The 16,211-nt window shown below is 37.9% G+C and overlaps 1 protein-coding gene across 22 annotated transcripts in view; it reads right to left on the bottom strand.

The window, feature by feature from the left end:
- The window catches only part of TRIP12 (thyroid hormone receptor interactor 12), a 144,940-nt gene that overhangs the window by 77,494 nt on the left and 51,235 nt on the right, over positions 1 to 16,211 (bottom strand). For 15 of the 22 annotated variants that reach the window (XM_068544280.1, XM_068544276.1, XM_068544274.1 and 12 more), the window contains 2 exons: positions 12,788 to 12,913; positions 11,140 to 11,942 (listed from right to left, as the gene is read on the bottom strand). In XM_068544280.1, the coding sequence (XP_068400381.1) occupies positions 11,140 to 11,942; positions 12,788 to 12,913 (929 nt within the window). The remainder of the gene's footprint in view (positions 1 to 11,139; positions 11,943 to 12,787; positions 12,914 to 16,211) is intronic. The other 7 variants (XM_068544294.1, XM_068544290.1, XM_068544291.1 and 4 more) reach the window with 2 other exon arrangements.

Genomic DNA, 16,211 nt, shown 5'->3' with positions numbered 1-16,211 from the left:
GACCCAATAAAGAGAATTAATTAATGATGGGTATATTTTCAGTGGCTAACTCAATGCCTTCAGCCACTGCAGAATCATGAGAACCTGGTATATCTTGATATTGTTGTGTATCTATGTTCAAGTACATACATCTCTAACAAAGGCTGCTTTTCTAAAATAAATTCACAAAATGAAAAGTAACCTATCATATAAAAACGGATCATAGACGTTTATTTTAAAATCAGTAACAATAAAAGATAAGTTGTGCAGATGACAGTGAGCTAAAATCCAAATGGAATTTCCTAAGCCAAATTTTTATTTCCTAGTGAATGCACAGCAATTTCGTTCACTGATTTGGCAATATGAATTAAAAACTTAGAAATGTGCAAATATATTCATCTAACCACTATAATAATGAGAAACTGGAAAAGAGCTAAATGTCCAGTAATAAGGAATGGTTAAATAAACATCAGTACGGTAATAAAAAAACTGCAGGAACACAGTGTTAGTTAATGAGGATGTGAACAAGTAGGCATTTTAAAAAATATATATTTATTTATTTATTTTTGGCTGCATTGGGGCTTTGTTGCTGCGTGCGGGTTTTCTCTACCTGCAGCGAGCTGGGGCTACTCTTCATTCCGGTGCACGGGCTTTAGGCGTGCAGGCTTCAGTAGTTGTGGCTTGCGGGCTCTAGAGCGCAGGCTCAGTAGTTGTGGCGCACGGGCTTAGTTGCTCCGCGCCATGTGGGATCTTCCGGGACCAGGGCTCGAACCCATGTCCCCTGCATTGGCAGGTGGATTCTTAACCACTGTGCCACCAGGGAAGTCCCCAAATTGGCATGTTTACACTACTAGTGAGAATATAAATTCATATATTTCTAGGGGGAATTTAAAATATACATCAATATTTAAAAGAAACATAACCAGTGTTATGTTTCTTATCTTATATCTTACAAGAAAATAATGAATTACAAAGCTATAGTCAATTAAAAAATTTAGAAGAACAATGTAAATGCCTCTTAGTTGGCAACGGGCTAAGAGGTACATCCATATACAGTTATTAAAAAGACATGACTGGACTTCCCTGGTGGCGCAGTGGTTAAGAACCCGTCTGCAAATGCTGAAGACACGAGTTTGATCCCTGGTCCGGGAAGATTCCACATGCCGCAGAGCAACTAAGCCCGTGCGCCACAACTACTGAGCCTGCACTCTAGAGCCCGCGAGCCACAACTACTGAAGCCTGTGCGCCTGGAGCCTGTGCTCCACAACATGAGAAGCCACTGCAATGAGAGGTCCGTGCACTGCAACGAAGAGTAGCCCCCGCTCCCTGCAACTAGAGAAAGCCCACGCACAGCAATGAAGACCCAACACAGCCATAAAAAAAAAATGACATGATTTATAGCTTATTTTTTGAAAGGAAAAATGTCAGTTAAAATCATTTAGGCAGATAAAGCACTTTGGTTTCTTCATACCTAAAACATGGATACTACCTCATTCTGTGATCATGATAATGAAATTTAATGTATGTCAACTGTCTAGTATGGAGCCTGGCTTATAATAGGCACTCAAAAAGCAATGCCTACTGTCATGCAGAATGAGCTCCTACTTTTGAAAAAAATATGTGCATATACATAGAAAAGTGTCTGCCTCTGGGTAAAGGCAAAAGAATGACCCACATGCATTCACTCTGTCCTCTAGTGAAACTCCACTAAAATAGCATTAAAAGAATCTGAAGCATAAGTTCACAAGGATGGGAAGAATGGAAGAGACAACCATTACAACACAACACAATTTTAGATGAAAAAGCAGTAATTCCAGTGCTAAATACACTTGGAAGACCAGAAGACTGAAGGTAGAAAACTGAGATAAACTACCAATTAGACTGACACTCAGAATCCCACAAAGGTTTAGGAATTGATGACACCAGGTACTTCTGGGACGACCTCAGAGTTTAAACTGAGGATTGCCTCATAGGCTATTTATGAAGCAGTCAGATCCCCAGATTCCCTCCCCAACTTGCACAGCTGGGTAAATGTCCCTCTCCTGAGGCAGGCCAACATAAAACCTTTATTCCTTAGAAAGTACAAAATAAAGAAATTCTCCATTAAAGTACACAGCTGCAAATAGGTGCATCATACCAAGAATGAGAGGGGGAAGGATCACATATATACAGACAAACTGGATGACATCTGGACTCTTTCCTAGGCCTCTCCTCCCACTTAGTCCCCAGAACTCTGGCAGTTAGGCTTTCACCTCCAGGCACGAGTCTGAAAGAATCTTCCCTGTGGAATTTTACCAGCCAAAGAAAAAAGATCTGAAAATGATCATAGCCCAATTTGTTCATTAGATAGTGAATCTCAGTCAAGTCTCATCCATGTGCTCAGAGCTTGCAAGTTAGATTTCTGGTTCCCCTACTCTTGAGTATGAGGAGACACCCAGGAATTACCTGAATTTGAGGAAAGTTCCTGGTATGAAAGTCAAAACCAGAGTAAACACCCCCCCCCCCAAAATTACATAAGAGGACTCTGCAAGAAAAGAAAACTTGCTCTTAATGGGGGGGAGGGGGGCGGGGGGGGAATAAGCATCTATAATTAAAAACAATATTCATGGCAGGACTATTCACAATAGCCAAGACATGGAAGCAACCCAAGTGCCTGGCAATAAATGACTAGATTAAGAAGATGTGGTGTGTGTGTGTGTATAATTAATACACACACACACACACACACACACACACACCCCCACAATGGAATATTACTTAGCCATAAAAAAGAATGAACTATTGCCATTTGCAGCAACATGGATGGACCTAGAGAATATTATGCTTAGTGACATAAGTCAGATAGAGAAAGACAAATACAATATACCATTTATATGTAGAACTAAAAAATAACACAAATGAATGTATATACAAAACAGAAACAGACTCACAGACATAAAAAACAAACTTGTGGTTACGGGGGGGGGGGTGCAAATTACAGATTACGGGTAAGGGATTGACAGATATAGACTACTACATATAAAATACATAAGCAACAAGGATTTACTGCATAGCACAGGGAATTATATCCAATATCTTGTAATAACCCACAATGTAATATAACCTGCAAAAAAAAGTAATCACTATGCTGTACACCTGAAACTAACACAATATTGTAAATCAACTATACTTCAATTAAAGAAAGAAAAAGAGAAGGGGGGAGGAAACCTTTTTTTTTAAAAAAAAGGAAATGAGAACAAAATAACCTCTTGAAAATAAAAACAAGATAGCAAACATGAAATAAAAAATCAATACAAAGGTTGGAAGAAGCTGCAGAAATCTACCAGAAAGTAGAACAAAAAAGGAAAGCAAGAACAAAAAGATAAGACCAGAACCTTCCAAAAGGACAATTACCCAAAATAATAGGTGATTCAGAAAGAGAAAAGAAGCAAAGATCGGGTGACCAACTGTCCTGGTTTGCATGGGATTCTCGTAGTTTTAAGGCTAAACGTTGGTCTTGGGGAATGCCCCAGATCCAAGGGAAACCAGAACTTCAGATCACCCTAACAAGGAATGAAACAAATGCACAGCTATGCCTATATCACGACATTTCTAAATAACTGAGGCAAAGATCTGTAAGTTTCCAGAAAAACGGGTTATATATACAGATCAGGAATCAGAATGCTTGCAGTACTGAAATCTAAATAACATAATTCTTCAAAATTCTGATGGAGAATAATTTCCAACCCAGAACTGTATTTTCAATCAGTCTGTCAAATAAGTATCAAGGTTGTAGATTTTAACATTCAAAATCTGAAAAAAACAAAAAAAACTTTAAAAAAACTCATATGTACTTTTTCTTAGAAAGCAAGTGGAAGACATGTTCACCAAAACAAAACAGTAAATCAAGAAAGAAGATGCAGGATCTGGAATCAGGAAACTAAACAGAAGACTAAAGAAATACCTGAAGCTAAAAGCAATGTAACCAGGCATAAAAGGGCAGCCATCCAGAGGCCTCGTTTCTTCAGGAAAATGAAACAAATCCATGTAGACAGCTTGGGAAAAGATTTAGACAATGCATAATGAGTTTGGAGTTGAGTGACGGAGTCAAAGAAAAGGAAAACAACAAAATAATTATTAAACTCAGTAAAAAAAAAAAAAAAAAAAAAAGGTTATAAGAAAGGTTATAAAAAAAGGTTATAAGAAAAGAAAAGTTCCTACAGGCTCAGTGTTAACTGAGCAACGATCATGACTGGGAAAATGTGAAGCATGTACAGTATGCGTTTGGTGGGTGAATAGGTGTGGTAAATCTCCCATATAGGGCACACAATAGTGGTCAAAGTGAAAAAATTCAACAAATAGACATATGAGCACGTATGTCTCACATTTATAGATACGGAAGTAAAAACCAAAATGACTGGCTATGCGGAAAGGCAATGTGGCAGGAAGCCTATTTTTTAATAATAAATCTTATATCACTTGACTTTACACATTAAGTATTGACTAATATGAAGGAAAATTTTTAGCAGGATACACACTGGAAGAAAGAGACAGCCCTTAGGGATGGGATTAAGTAATTATTTTTTCTTCTTTGTACGTTTTAATATTTTGGGGATTTTTCATTTTTGATAACAAACACTTTATAATCAGAAGCATCAAAATAGTATAGAATACAGAGGCATGAATAAGAAAAAGCAATTTTAATTTAACTGAAATATAAGTTTAGTAAAATGTAATTTGGCTGAATTAATTCTTACTCTGACCTGGTATACAAAAATACATACCATGGTTGTTTAAAATTCACAGTATAAAACAAAGCAAAGCCTTAAAGAGGTCAATAACATTTGTTTCCATTTAATATTCCTTTTTTAAAAATCTGGCAACTCATTTTTGGTAAATTACTATGGTAATATGTGGTTACATATTAGTACTAATAAAGTTTTAAGTACTAAATTATTTTAACAGCTGCTTTATAATACAGAAAGCTCTTAACACTCAATCCTTTTTCCTTTAAGCTCCTCACCCAATACATCACCAGGCTAAAAGATAATTCAATTTTTAAAAACTCAGCGGGTATGGCCCTCTAAGATCCAACTAGGTAAAACCAAGAGTTTACTTTTAAATTATTCTGTCCTGCTTGACTCATTCTTCTTTCCTCTCTCCGTGCTAGAGGCACAAGGTACCATGTCTCTTGGCAGAATTACCTTCCCAGAATTCGGCATCTGCCTGGTTCTTTTCTAGTTCTAATAATGGCTACAGGTTGCATGCAAGTCACAGAAGAGTAGAAGAGTATGAAACTCAAGCTGAAAATAAGCTGGTAACTACTGCTATGTTATTAATAATGTGCACATGATGTCTACTTTAAATAATGGAAAGGGAACTGGACCTACAAGTAGACATATCAAACTGGAAATACAGAACCTTTAAATTTTTCTATAAATACATTCCATAATTAATCGCAGATTCTGATCACAAACTGTTTCTTACATGTCTATGCCATCCGTCACCTTCTACCATTAAGACAGTACATACTTTGAAATAGTCAAATTACTTCAAAATTAGCCTAAAGAGAAGGTAGACAGATTAGCAGAATATTATAAGAATATTTTGAAATATTACATCAAAACATCACTGACTATTTTAAAAAATCATTTGTATCATTACACTGCCCCACTGGTTTTACATTTATGCTACATAAATTGGTTAAGACTGTTTGCTCAGGTTAAACAACGCAAAGCAAGAATAATTTCCTAATGCAGATTAAAAATTGTCATATAACACTATCCTTTCTGGGGTATTCTCAAAACCCAACTGGGCTTCCCTGGTGGCGCAGCGGTTAAGAATCCGCCTGCCAATGCAGGGGGACATGGGTTTGAGCCCTGGTCCGGGAAGATCCCACGTGTCGTGGAACAACTAAGCCCGTGCGCCACAGCTACTGAGCCTGCGCTCTAGAGCCCGCGAGCCACAACTACTGAGCCCACGTGCCGCAACTACTGAAGCCAGCGCACCTAGAGCCCCTGCTCTGCAACAAGAGAAGCCACGACAATGAGAAGCCGATGCACCGCAATGAAGAGTAGCCCCTGCTCGCCGCAACTAGAGAAAGCCCGCGTACAGCAACGAAGACCCAATGCAGCAAAAAAATTTATAAACTTCTACCAATTGACACAAGGTGACCTTTGTCCCACAGCTATCTTGACCAGCGGCAGATGGCAAGCCATAGGCTTCAGGTAGCCCGTCACAAAGCAGCTAAAATATACTGCCAGCCCTAGTTCCTCACCAGAAACTTGTTCAACAGATGCCAAAGCAGCACACCAGGAAAGGTCTTCCTGCTTCAGTGACCCGGTTAAATGTATCATTTCCCAAAGTGTGTTCCATGGACCACTGCTGTCTCCCTTGGTAATAGGTGGTCAAACAGATTTATAAAATAATGGGTTAAACAGAAGTGACCGTAAGAATTCTCATATTTTTCAATATACTAAAGCATATCCTGAATCTCCCTGAGTGGTATCTGACCATGGGGAAATGGCTTTTCACAAAGCATCATGTAAGTACTGTTACTGCTACAATTTGAAAAAAATTTCCTTTACCAGGAAGTTTTACTGACCAATCGTATCTTAGAATGAGACTATACCTGAGGAAACATATCACCTTCTAATTAACAGGTTCACTGAGTCCTAAAAGTTGAAGAAAACAACCTACCCAATTTGGAATGCTTTCTATCTCACAAAATGTCCACTCCATTTTTTAGTTAACTGACATATTTTTTTACCCGGAGTTGCTAATCCATTGAATGGATTGTAACCATTGAATCTAATTCTGCCCCCAGATTAACGTTAAATTAAAAAAAATATCAAACTAATTCCTAATGCACACAAAAGCTCTTCAAATCTATCGCAACAATTCTCAATTCACATTTTATGTTTATATGGTATTTTAATTTTACTAAGTTGTTTTCACATACATTCTTTCATTTATGCTTCACAAGAATGAATATTATCATTCTGCAAAGATCAGGGATTAGGTTGCTATCATAATTGTAGTTCAGTGATTTGTCCAACCCCACAAAACTATCAGAAGACAACAGAACTTTAAATCAGGGTCTTCCAAATCTAAAGATAGCTATACCGTAAACTGATCAATAGCTAGAATTTATATCAATCCTTCATTTTCAAAATGATGCTCCTGAATGCTTTGTCTTAAGATACTCAATTTCAGCTGTGCACCCTAAATTTAGTGATGCATCCTAAGTACTATTAGCACTATGCTAAGGCTCCTCACGTATTTATTCATTCCTCAAATAGCTACTGTGCCCATTTTACAATGAAAAGGTTGCCAACTTTCTCATAGTCACCAGCTGATAAAATGGCAGAACTAGGATTCAAATCTAGGATTTTTAGCTCTATATTAAGAGCTCTCTCTCCCCAAAATACCATTACTTGAAGCCCAGGGATTCCTCTAAGATACTTCATTTTGCCTCTGTATTCTTAAATAAAATTACCAAGTACTGCCAATCCTCTTGCAGTACTCCTTCTTACATAAACTCTTTCCTAAAGTGACCTATTTAATCCTACCTAAAATTCACCCTGCCCTGTGTGACTCCAGGAAGCCTGCCTGGATTTAGCTCACCCAACCTACTCAATCCTCTGCACCCTATTCTCACAACTAATTTCTGGAATCACATGGCCTGGGTTTGACTCTTGGCTCTATCACTTCTTAGTTCTGTGACCCTGGACAGGTAACATGACCTCATTGACCCTGAGTTTCTTTACCTGTAAGAAGCGAATAACAGTACCTGCCACACAGGGCTGATGAGGAGTAAATGAGATGATCCATGTCAACTATTTACAAGTTGTCAGGCACTTGTAAGCACTTTAAGTATTTGTTATTATTTTGTTTTGAAATGTTTTCACTTATTTGTAAAGAAGCAAACACACAGTTAATGGTATAATATGAACCCCTGGGCTCACGTAGTATTATTCATCCCTAAAGATGAATCAATACCAGTAAAGAAGGATCAAATAAAAGTTCATCTCCTCTGGGGTCTTAACATCTCTTAATGACCCAAAGAGACTGCAACAGTAAAACACAAACAACTAACATGGATGAAAAATAAGTGACATAGCAAAGAAAACAAAGGCTTCAAAGTCACACATACCCACCCCATCTTCAAATCCTAACTCTGTCACTTACGAGATATGTTACTCTGGCAAGTTATTTCACCTCCTTGGAATAAATTTCCTTAATAACTATCATCAAGCACCAATTTTTTGGAAAAGTAAATGTGACTGCATACGTAAAATACCTGGCACCTTTAGATGTGAAACAAATGCTGGTTCCCTTCTCTTGTTTCAACAGCTTAGGCTATAATTAGAGCTTAGAACTAGGGTAGTGGCAATGAAACTGGGAAAGTGGTATTAGTGACCACAGAAGACACAGATTTTGGGAAAGTAAGAAAAGCAACTATGAAGTGAGTTTTCAACTAAGTCAGTCTATGACCATGTGCAGAGTGAGTACGGCAGCATACCTGGACTGGTTTTATTATGGCACAGGGGCAGCATCAAAACCCTCGGGGCTTCCTGTTTGAGAGCAACCTCACAACCAAGAAAACCCCGCTGATCAGCCACTGGTAGGGTCAGGTTTTCTTTTAAGGACTGCACTAACTGACTATGTACAAAAAGAAAGCTGGTCTCTGAGAAGAGTTAAGGACAGACACAACACTCGAGAACAATCTGCTCAGGGCTTCCCTGGTGGCGCAGTGGTTAACAGTCTGCCTGCCAATGCAGGGGACACAGGTTCAAGCCCTGGTCCGGGAAGATCCCACATGCTGCGGAGCAACGAAGCCCGTGCGCCACAACTACTGAGCCTGCGCTCTAGAGCCCGCAAGCCACAACTACTGAGCCCGTGTGCCACAACTACTGAGCTCGTGCGCCTAGAGCCCGTGCTCCACGATAGGAGAGGCCACCGCGATGAGAAGCCCGCGCGCCACAATGAAGAGTAGCTCCCGCTCGCCGCAACTAGAGAAAGCCCGCGCACAGCAACAAAGACCCAATGCAGCCAAAAATAAGTAAATAAGATACATAAATTAAAAAAAAAAAAAAAGAGCAATCTGCTCTCACCTGTGCCAGGACCCTCCTAGAAATAAGAATTGAAAGAGATGAGCCCTTCAAATGAGGTAGGCTGGAAGGGTTAGAGTGAATCCCACGGACTGTGCTGTAAACTCAACCTGGGCCACTGACTGTGGAGATCACACAGCTACTACACACAGTGGAGACACACAAGGACGCAAATACAGATGCACACATGCTTCTACTTCACTTAAAAGTAGACAGAGGAAGAGGTAAAAAGGCAGAGATAAATAACTCCAATTGTCAAGAAAACCTTGTCTGGACCAACGGACAAACGGCTGTCCCTTTTTACCCAACCTTTTATTTCCTTTTGACTTCAGGATACCAATCTTAATCTTCATCCGATATTTATATTCAAATTCAAAAGATTTTATACAGATATACCGCATATTTAAAATAACAAATAGAACAAATTCTATAATTTAAGAGTAAGAGATGCTACCTTCACAATAACCCTATGATACAGGTTAAACATAAAATTTTACCATAATGGCTACTAGTATTCTTGTCAAAATGTTGCTAATATTGAATCAACTGAAAATAGTTTATAGATTGTAGGATTAAACTAAACAGAGCTAACAGCTCTGATTCAACACTAGGTTAGGCTGGTTCAATATTAAACTTTCACAAGAATACTAGTAGACACTATATAAAATCTTCCAATGACCAAAAAACATTCTAGCCCTATCAAAATGTGGACCTGAAATTTTCTTTGAGGGCTCAAAAGGAGAAAAGATGGTCAAAAACAAGCTTCTTGGTTAAATATTACAAAAATTAAATGCTTTGAAAACCACAGGTAAGTGCTGTTTTGTTCTCTGTATTTGCGTCGTTTAGATTTCTCAAAATAGAAAAAAAAAAAAAAAAAAAAAAGCACTTCATCATTACAGCAATCATGTAATTGAAGAGGGTCTCCACGATTTCTAATCAGTTCTAATGAAGTTAACATTTGGCTTCCTGAAGAAGTTTTTTTGGAAAAAAGAGGGAGAAAAGTGCCTCAGGATGCCTTTCTCTTATCTATTGTTTGTTTCTTTGCTTGAATGTATTATTCTCAAACATCAGTTCTTTCTGCTCCACTATACGCTTCAAGAAGGCAATTTCTTTCCCATTTACCTAGGACCCAGAGCCCAGCGCAATGAACATAAGAGGTATTCATCCTTAGTCTAAGCTCCTTAAAGGCCATAAAATATTACATGTGAATAAAGTTTAATTAATACTAGGGTACATTTATTCTAATAACTTAGCTCAGGGTTTCCTCACATCAAGAACGTGTGGAACAGTGGTCCCACACACAGTGTTAGAATCCCTGGTGGCGCAGTGGTTAAGAATCCGCCTGCCGATGCAGGGGACATGGGTCTGAGCCCTGGTCCGGGAAGGTCCCACATGCCGTGGAGCAACTAAGCCCGTGTGCCACATTACCGAGCCTGCGCTCTAGAGCCTGCGAGCCACAACTACTGAGCCCAAGTGCCACAACTACTGAAGCCCGCGCGCCTAGAGCTTGTGCTCCGCAACAAGAGAAGCCACCGCAATGAGAAACCCGCGCACCACAACGAAGAGTAGCCCCCGCTCGCTGCAACTAGAGAAAGCCCATGTGCAGCAACACATGCAGCAGTGAAGACCCAAAGCAGCCATAAACAAATAAATAAATAAATTAATTAATTTTACAAAACAAAAAGAATGTATAATACCAAAAAAGAGCATTTGATCTCCAACTGTGGTCATGATCAACTCATAACTAGAACAGTTTTGTTTCTGGTTATAGGAGAAAAACCAACTTGCTGTCCTACTCTGACATCAGAAAATAAGTAGCAAATGCTGCAAAGATAAAGAAAGATACTAAAACATGACAATTTAGTAATAAGGCGGAAGCATTCCTTATCCATCTCCATAAAAGTAAACGTGGTTTATCAATTATTATACACTTTGGGTACAGATACAGGTACAGTAATAAATCTAAAACTGCCTCAGACTGACTACCTTGAAAACCTGATCCCTCTTGACAAACCCAGAGAAATTTTCTTTAATTTAAAAAAAAAAAAGATCTTTCGAGCGAACTTACTTGCTAATTTGGCCTGTAATCCAGAAGGTCCAGGTTTTGATGTCTCTGACTTAGAAGACCCTGGAAGAGACAGTTTTGTTTTAGGAAGGCTAACTTTAGGGCTGAAACGAGCAGCCCAATCAAATTTTGAAGAGCCACCAGTTTTACTCTGTTCCTTCTCCCTGCTACTTCTTCTTGGACTGGGGCTGGATGCTGAACGGGAACGCCTGGCCTTGTTCTGGTCTTTTCCTTGTTTCACCCTGGCACCTGGTGGAACAGCAGAGGAGGCCGAGGCTACAGCAGAAGACGAGGAGGAAGTAGAGGCAGCAGAAGAAGAATCGGTGATGGTGCTACACCCAGCTTTGGCTGAGGCGGCTGATTTTGAAGCCAGCTTGGTAGGTTTTGCAGATCTTTCTTCGGCACCAGTTGCTTCCGACACAGAACCACTCTTTATACAAGAACTCTCTGTCCTCTTTCTTTTCTGACTCCGTGAACTAGCAGTGGCCCCACTCTTCCTGGTATGAGCCTTGCTCGTTGATGGAGACTGTGCAGATTTCAGTTGTTGCTCCTGGTCTAAATGTCTCTTCTTTGACTTACTGTGTGGCTTACTTGTTTCTGAGGGAGATTCAGTATGCTGAAGTGCTTTGGGTTTTTTTGCAGAGCTAGGAGAGTTGGTCCTGTTGTAGTCTGGACTAGCACTGCGTTTCACTCCTCGAGAATTGTCTTTCTTAGGCACCTGCCCCGTTTTCTGCCTTTCTGAAGTATTGGCTCTGTCTGGATCCTCTGGTTGTGGGACTATGACAGCAGATGATGAACTGCAGCTTCTAAGAGGTTAGATAAGACAACAGTTAATATCAGCCTGCCATCGTTAAACCTGTCATATAATACTTATTTATTAACTTCTCAAATCTGTGGAAATAAGATTTTTTTTCAAGTGCAAAAGTTTTCCTGGTAAGTCCAGTAACTAAATAAACATAGGCTCGCAAATGGTTCAAAACTGAGGGGAAAAAAAAGGGGTGGGGGTGGGGGGAGGGTGACACTTTGGATGGTAAAATATTAGAAGATCAGGCTAATTCTTTAGCCCAAAGATTACTGACACTAACACCCCTAATCATAAAACAAGAATTAGGATTACAAGAAAAAGAATGCTTACTTAGTAGCCCAGAACGAGTTGAAACTAGAATATCAATACTCTATTTACAAACACAACTTCTTTGTCAAAGCTTAAAATAAATAAGCATTAACATATACACTTTCAAAATGAAGGTTAGAAAGTTTTATATTGTAGTATCAAATATTTACAGTCACATTCCTTTCCAAAGACTCCTATCAATTAGACCTTAAGACATCACTGATCTGTGGCTCTGACAATAAAAAACTACTAAGAAAAATTGGATTTAAAATGGCATTTCAGATGCCTATAATGGTTTGTTAGGAAAAGGAGAAACTCGCAGCTCTCTAATCAAGGAGAATAAAGCACTATCTGGGGTATGTTGCACTGACATCACTGCAGAGGTGATACACTATTAATCCGAAAAGTTATACCCGGATAATAATGAAAACATGTATCGTAACATTTTGGCATAACCTGGTACATTTTAATATTACGTAATGATTCAAATGCAAATAATTCTGCCTTGAAAAATGTACAAGCAATGTGAAGATTTACCTTTTAGAAAGGTGTCCCCTTGACAGTTCAGAAGTAGTATTAGACTGCACTTTGGGTGCCTTAGAATTAGATTTTCTACTCTCAGGAGGGCTATATCCCTTATGTTTTGCCTGCCCTAAATGTGACCTGTCAGCAGAAAACCAAAACAGAAATCTATCAGGAAAATGAGATGCAAATACAACACTGAAAGTGAAATCTTTTTTCATTAAAAGAAAAAAAAAAATGCTTCCCAATTCTTCATTATTGACTCTACCCTTTTCCCAAATATTTCTATAATTAAATTATTATTCTATCAAATAATCTGGCCAAAGAAATTACCTTTTAGAACCAACCCCCTCAATACCCAAGAGTTAAGATTTTTTTTTATAACCAGCTGAAGTACACCAAAAAACCAAGTCCTAGATAAAAAGATAAAGAATTTACCACAAAATATTCCAAACACATTCAAAACAATTGCACCGTTGATACATGGTTGGGTTATATTTATAATAAATCAAATCCTTATGCCAGCACTGTTTTAAGAGCAAGCTTGAGGGACAAGAAACTGTTTTCAGTTGTTAGATGTTTAACCTCTGGCAAAGGTCACATGAGATTTACACAAGCAAAGGAAGCATGCACGAATATATACCCAGAAAAGTTGGTGTTCCAGAGGTGAGATATTAACGGAACAGATGCAATTTATGTAATTCACGGCCAACATCCTTCATGTAAGTAACATAAAAGAGCATATTCTAATGAGAATAATAAAGTTTAATACCAAAGCTGTTTACTTTGTTAAAAAAAAAAATTTTAAAGGCCTTCAATCTGAAAATGATCTCAAAGGAATTTAGAAATGAGTCACTGAACGCCTTACACGATAACTCTAACTGAACATATAAGGATGCCGTGCAGTTCTTCTTAACATATCATACGTGGTTCCACCATCTCTTCAAAAAGATGATCTAAGGTTTCTGGTCTCAGTATCTTTACTGTTTTCTTTCATTATTGCAGAAGAACTCAATACTGGAATCTTGAAAGAAGATATGGCATCAGCTTCTCAATGAAAGTAAATATTTCTTGGGTCCGTACTATCATTTTCATTTTTAAGGTTTTAATCCATAAAAGAATAGTACTTTCTAAAGATTTCACTAGATCAACTACTAACTATAGTAACCTATAGTCTTTTGTGTGTTGTAGTCTTTGCTTTAGTAATGATTTTCCCCCCACGGTATATGTTATATTTTCTCTGGGTGTATCCAAGCTGAACCTTATAAGAGTTTTATATACTGTGATTTAGTTTTTCTTTTTCCTAGATATTCTTACACTGGCAGACTGAAATTTTGCTTTATCCCATGAGTTTCTTGTTTGAGACATTTAGTTTCTAGGAGTTGCTTTTTGTTTTTGTTACATTTCTAGTAAAAGATATGAGAGTTCTACTTTTTTTTTTTTTAAAGGAATAAGACTGAGTAAATTTGCAAATCATTTCATAGTTATTTTTTTAAAAGGGAGGTAAAATGTTGTTTTCAGGTATACAATTTAATATCCACGGGATAATATTTATAAATTACATCATTCAGGTTCTCTACATTCTTATTTTTGTATAGTTTGCCATAGATTAATCTTTTAATTGAATCACAATTTCTACTTCATTGCATAATAAAATTTAAAATATTCCTTGCCGTATTCCTTGAAAATTTAAAAATCATATTAAAAGAAAACCTTATCCATTCAAAGCTAGACAACTTTGTGATAATGTTCAAGTAGTTAAGTAGTTAAATGTCAATCCTTTAAAAGAAAAACAACAGAAAAACAAAAAAACCCACCATAACATATTCCTAAGCAAGTCTCTTTGTCGACAGAAATTGACCAACACTAACCTAATGCTGATCCCACTGCAGAGGCAGCACTCCTCCTCTTCTCCACCCAAATAAATTGTCCTCTGGTTTTAAAATACATCTAACTTTATAGCCACCCAGACCCACTCCTGCATTTTTCATGTCCTTACTAACACTTTCAAGGAACTAAAGAATTCAGCAGGTAAAGTCTCAACATGTATGAAAGGGGGAGGGGAGGGGAGGAAAAAGAACAGAAAGAAAACAGTATCCAATTATCTGAGAAAGTGAGGCTCACAAAACTGGCTTAAATCCCATACTGATCTGATTCTACCTTTCCTAAAATTATTTTTAAGTGTGATATTCTGAGGCCTCGTCAAAAAATTTTTTAAAATACTATAAAACACCGTTTATGTCCTTCTATTGTTTAGCATGATCTTAATATTGATACATTTTCTGTAGAGGGCATTAAATACTTCCAGCTTTGTGGGCGGTACTATGTGTCACAAAAGCAGGTATAAACAACACATAAACAAATGGGCATGGCTGGGTTCCAACCAAATTTTTATTTACAAAAGCAGGCAGTAGGCTGGATTTGACCCATGGGTTTTCCAACCCCTGACATACCACAAAAGGAGTAAGCAACCAGATGGATACCATAAGTAACAATCTGGGTCCTCCCAAAGTGGGACTCTATTTTATCATGCCCATTTATAAATTATTAATGCTCAGATACTGTAAGGAAATCTCCATAAAATAATAATGCCCAATTAGAACAGCCAATTAGAGTTTAACAGCATTCAGCACTAAACGAGTCTTGATGCCTTTTAGCTCATTTTACCAACTCCCTCACTTATCAAACCTTATTAACATTAATTTTTATTAAAAAAACAATCTCTTTAAGACCCGTAAAAGTTATATCCACTGTAAATCAAATTTGCAAGAACAAGACAATAAAATTCACGACAAACTCTTAAGTAGCACCAAGATGAGCCCATTTAGTGAATTATAGCCCAAGATAGTTGGGTGGGGGGATGGATGTGGATGGAGCGGGGGCACAAGTATATTCAGGAGCTTCTACATCATCCTATGGATGTTGCTGGAAAAAAAAAAAAATCTCTGGCTCTGCAAAATCACCCACTAAAAATAACTGGACTAATGGTGAAAATAAGATTGGAAACAGAGCACTCAAACCTATGTTATTTTGCAGTGAGAGTCCTAACAAAAACGCCATCAATTTTAATAAAAGATTAAACCTTCACTAACATTTGCACCAATAATCCCAGTTGGTCCACTCATTAGAGTCTTTCTTATTTTTGTACTTTCTCCTTTAAGTGTAAATTTTTCAAGACATTTTCTTTCAGGACCAGCTTCGACAAAATTAAAAATACAATTCTGGGGGAGACTTCCCTTTTTGTCATTTTCTTTCTTTATAAATACAAGAGTAAATGGTTTTGAGCTTCCTGGGAGTGTTACCAGTACAAAGTGTGGTGGTTCTGGAAGCCACGGAACTATTTCTTGCACTAAATGATTTCTTTAACTCATTTCTGCACTATTTCCAGGTCTTTCATAAGACTTCATAGATTACCAGTTCATATATTAACACTACAGGA

This window comes from Eschrichtius robustus, chromosome 5, assembly GCF_028021215.1.
Source record: "Eschrichtius robustus isolate mEscRob2 chromosome 5, mEscRob2.pri, whole genome shotgun sequence".
Classification (NCBI taxonomy): domain Eukaryota; kingdom Metazoa; phylum Chordata; class Mammalia; order Artiodactyla; family Eschrichtiidae; genus Eschrichtius; species Eschrichtius robustus.
This window is presented reverse-complemented; position numbering and strand designations above follow the sequence as displayed.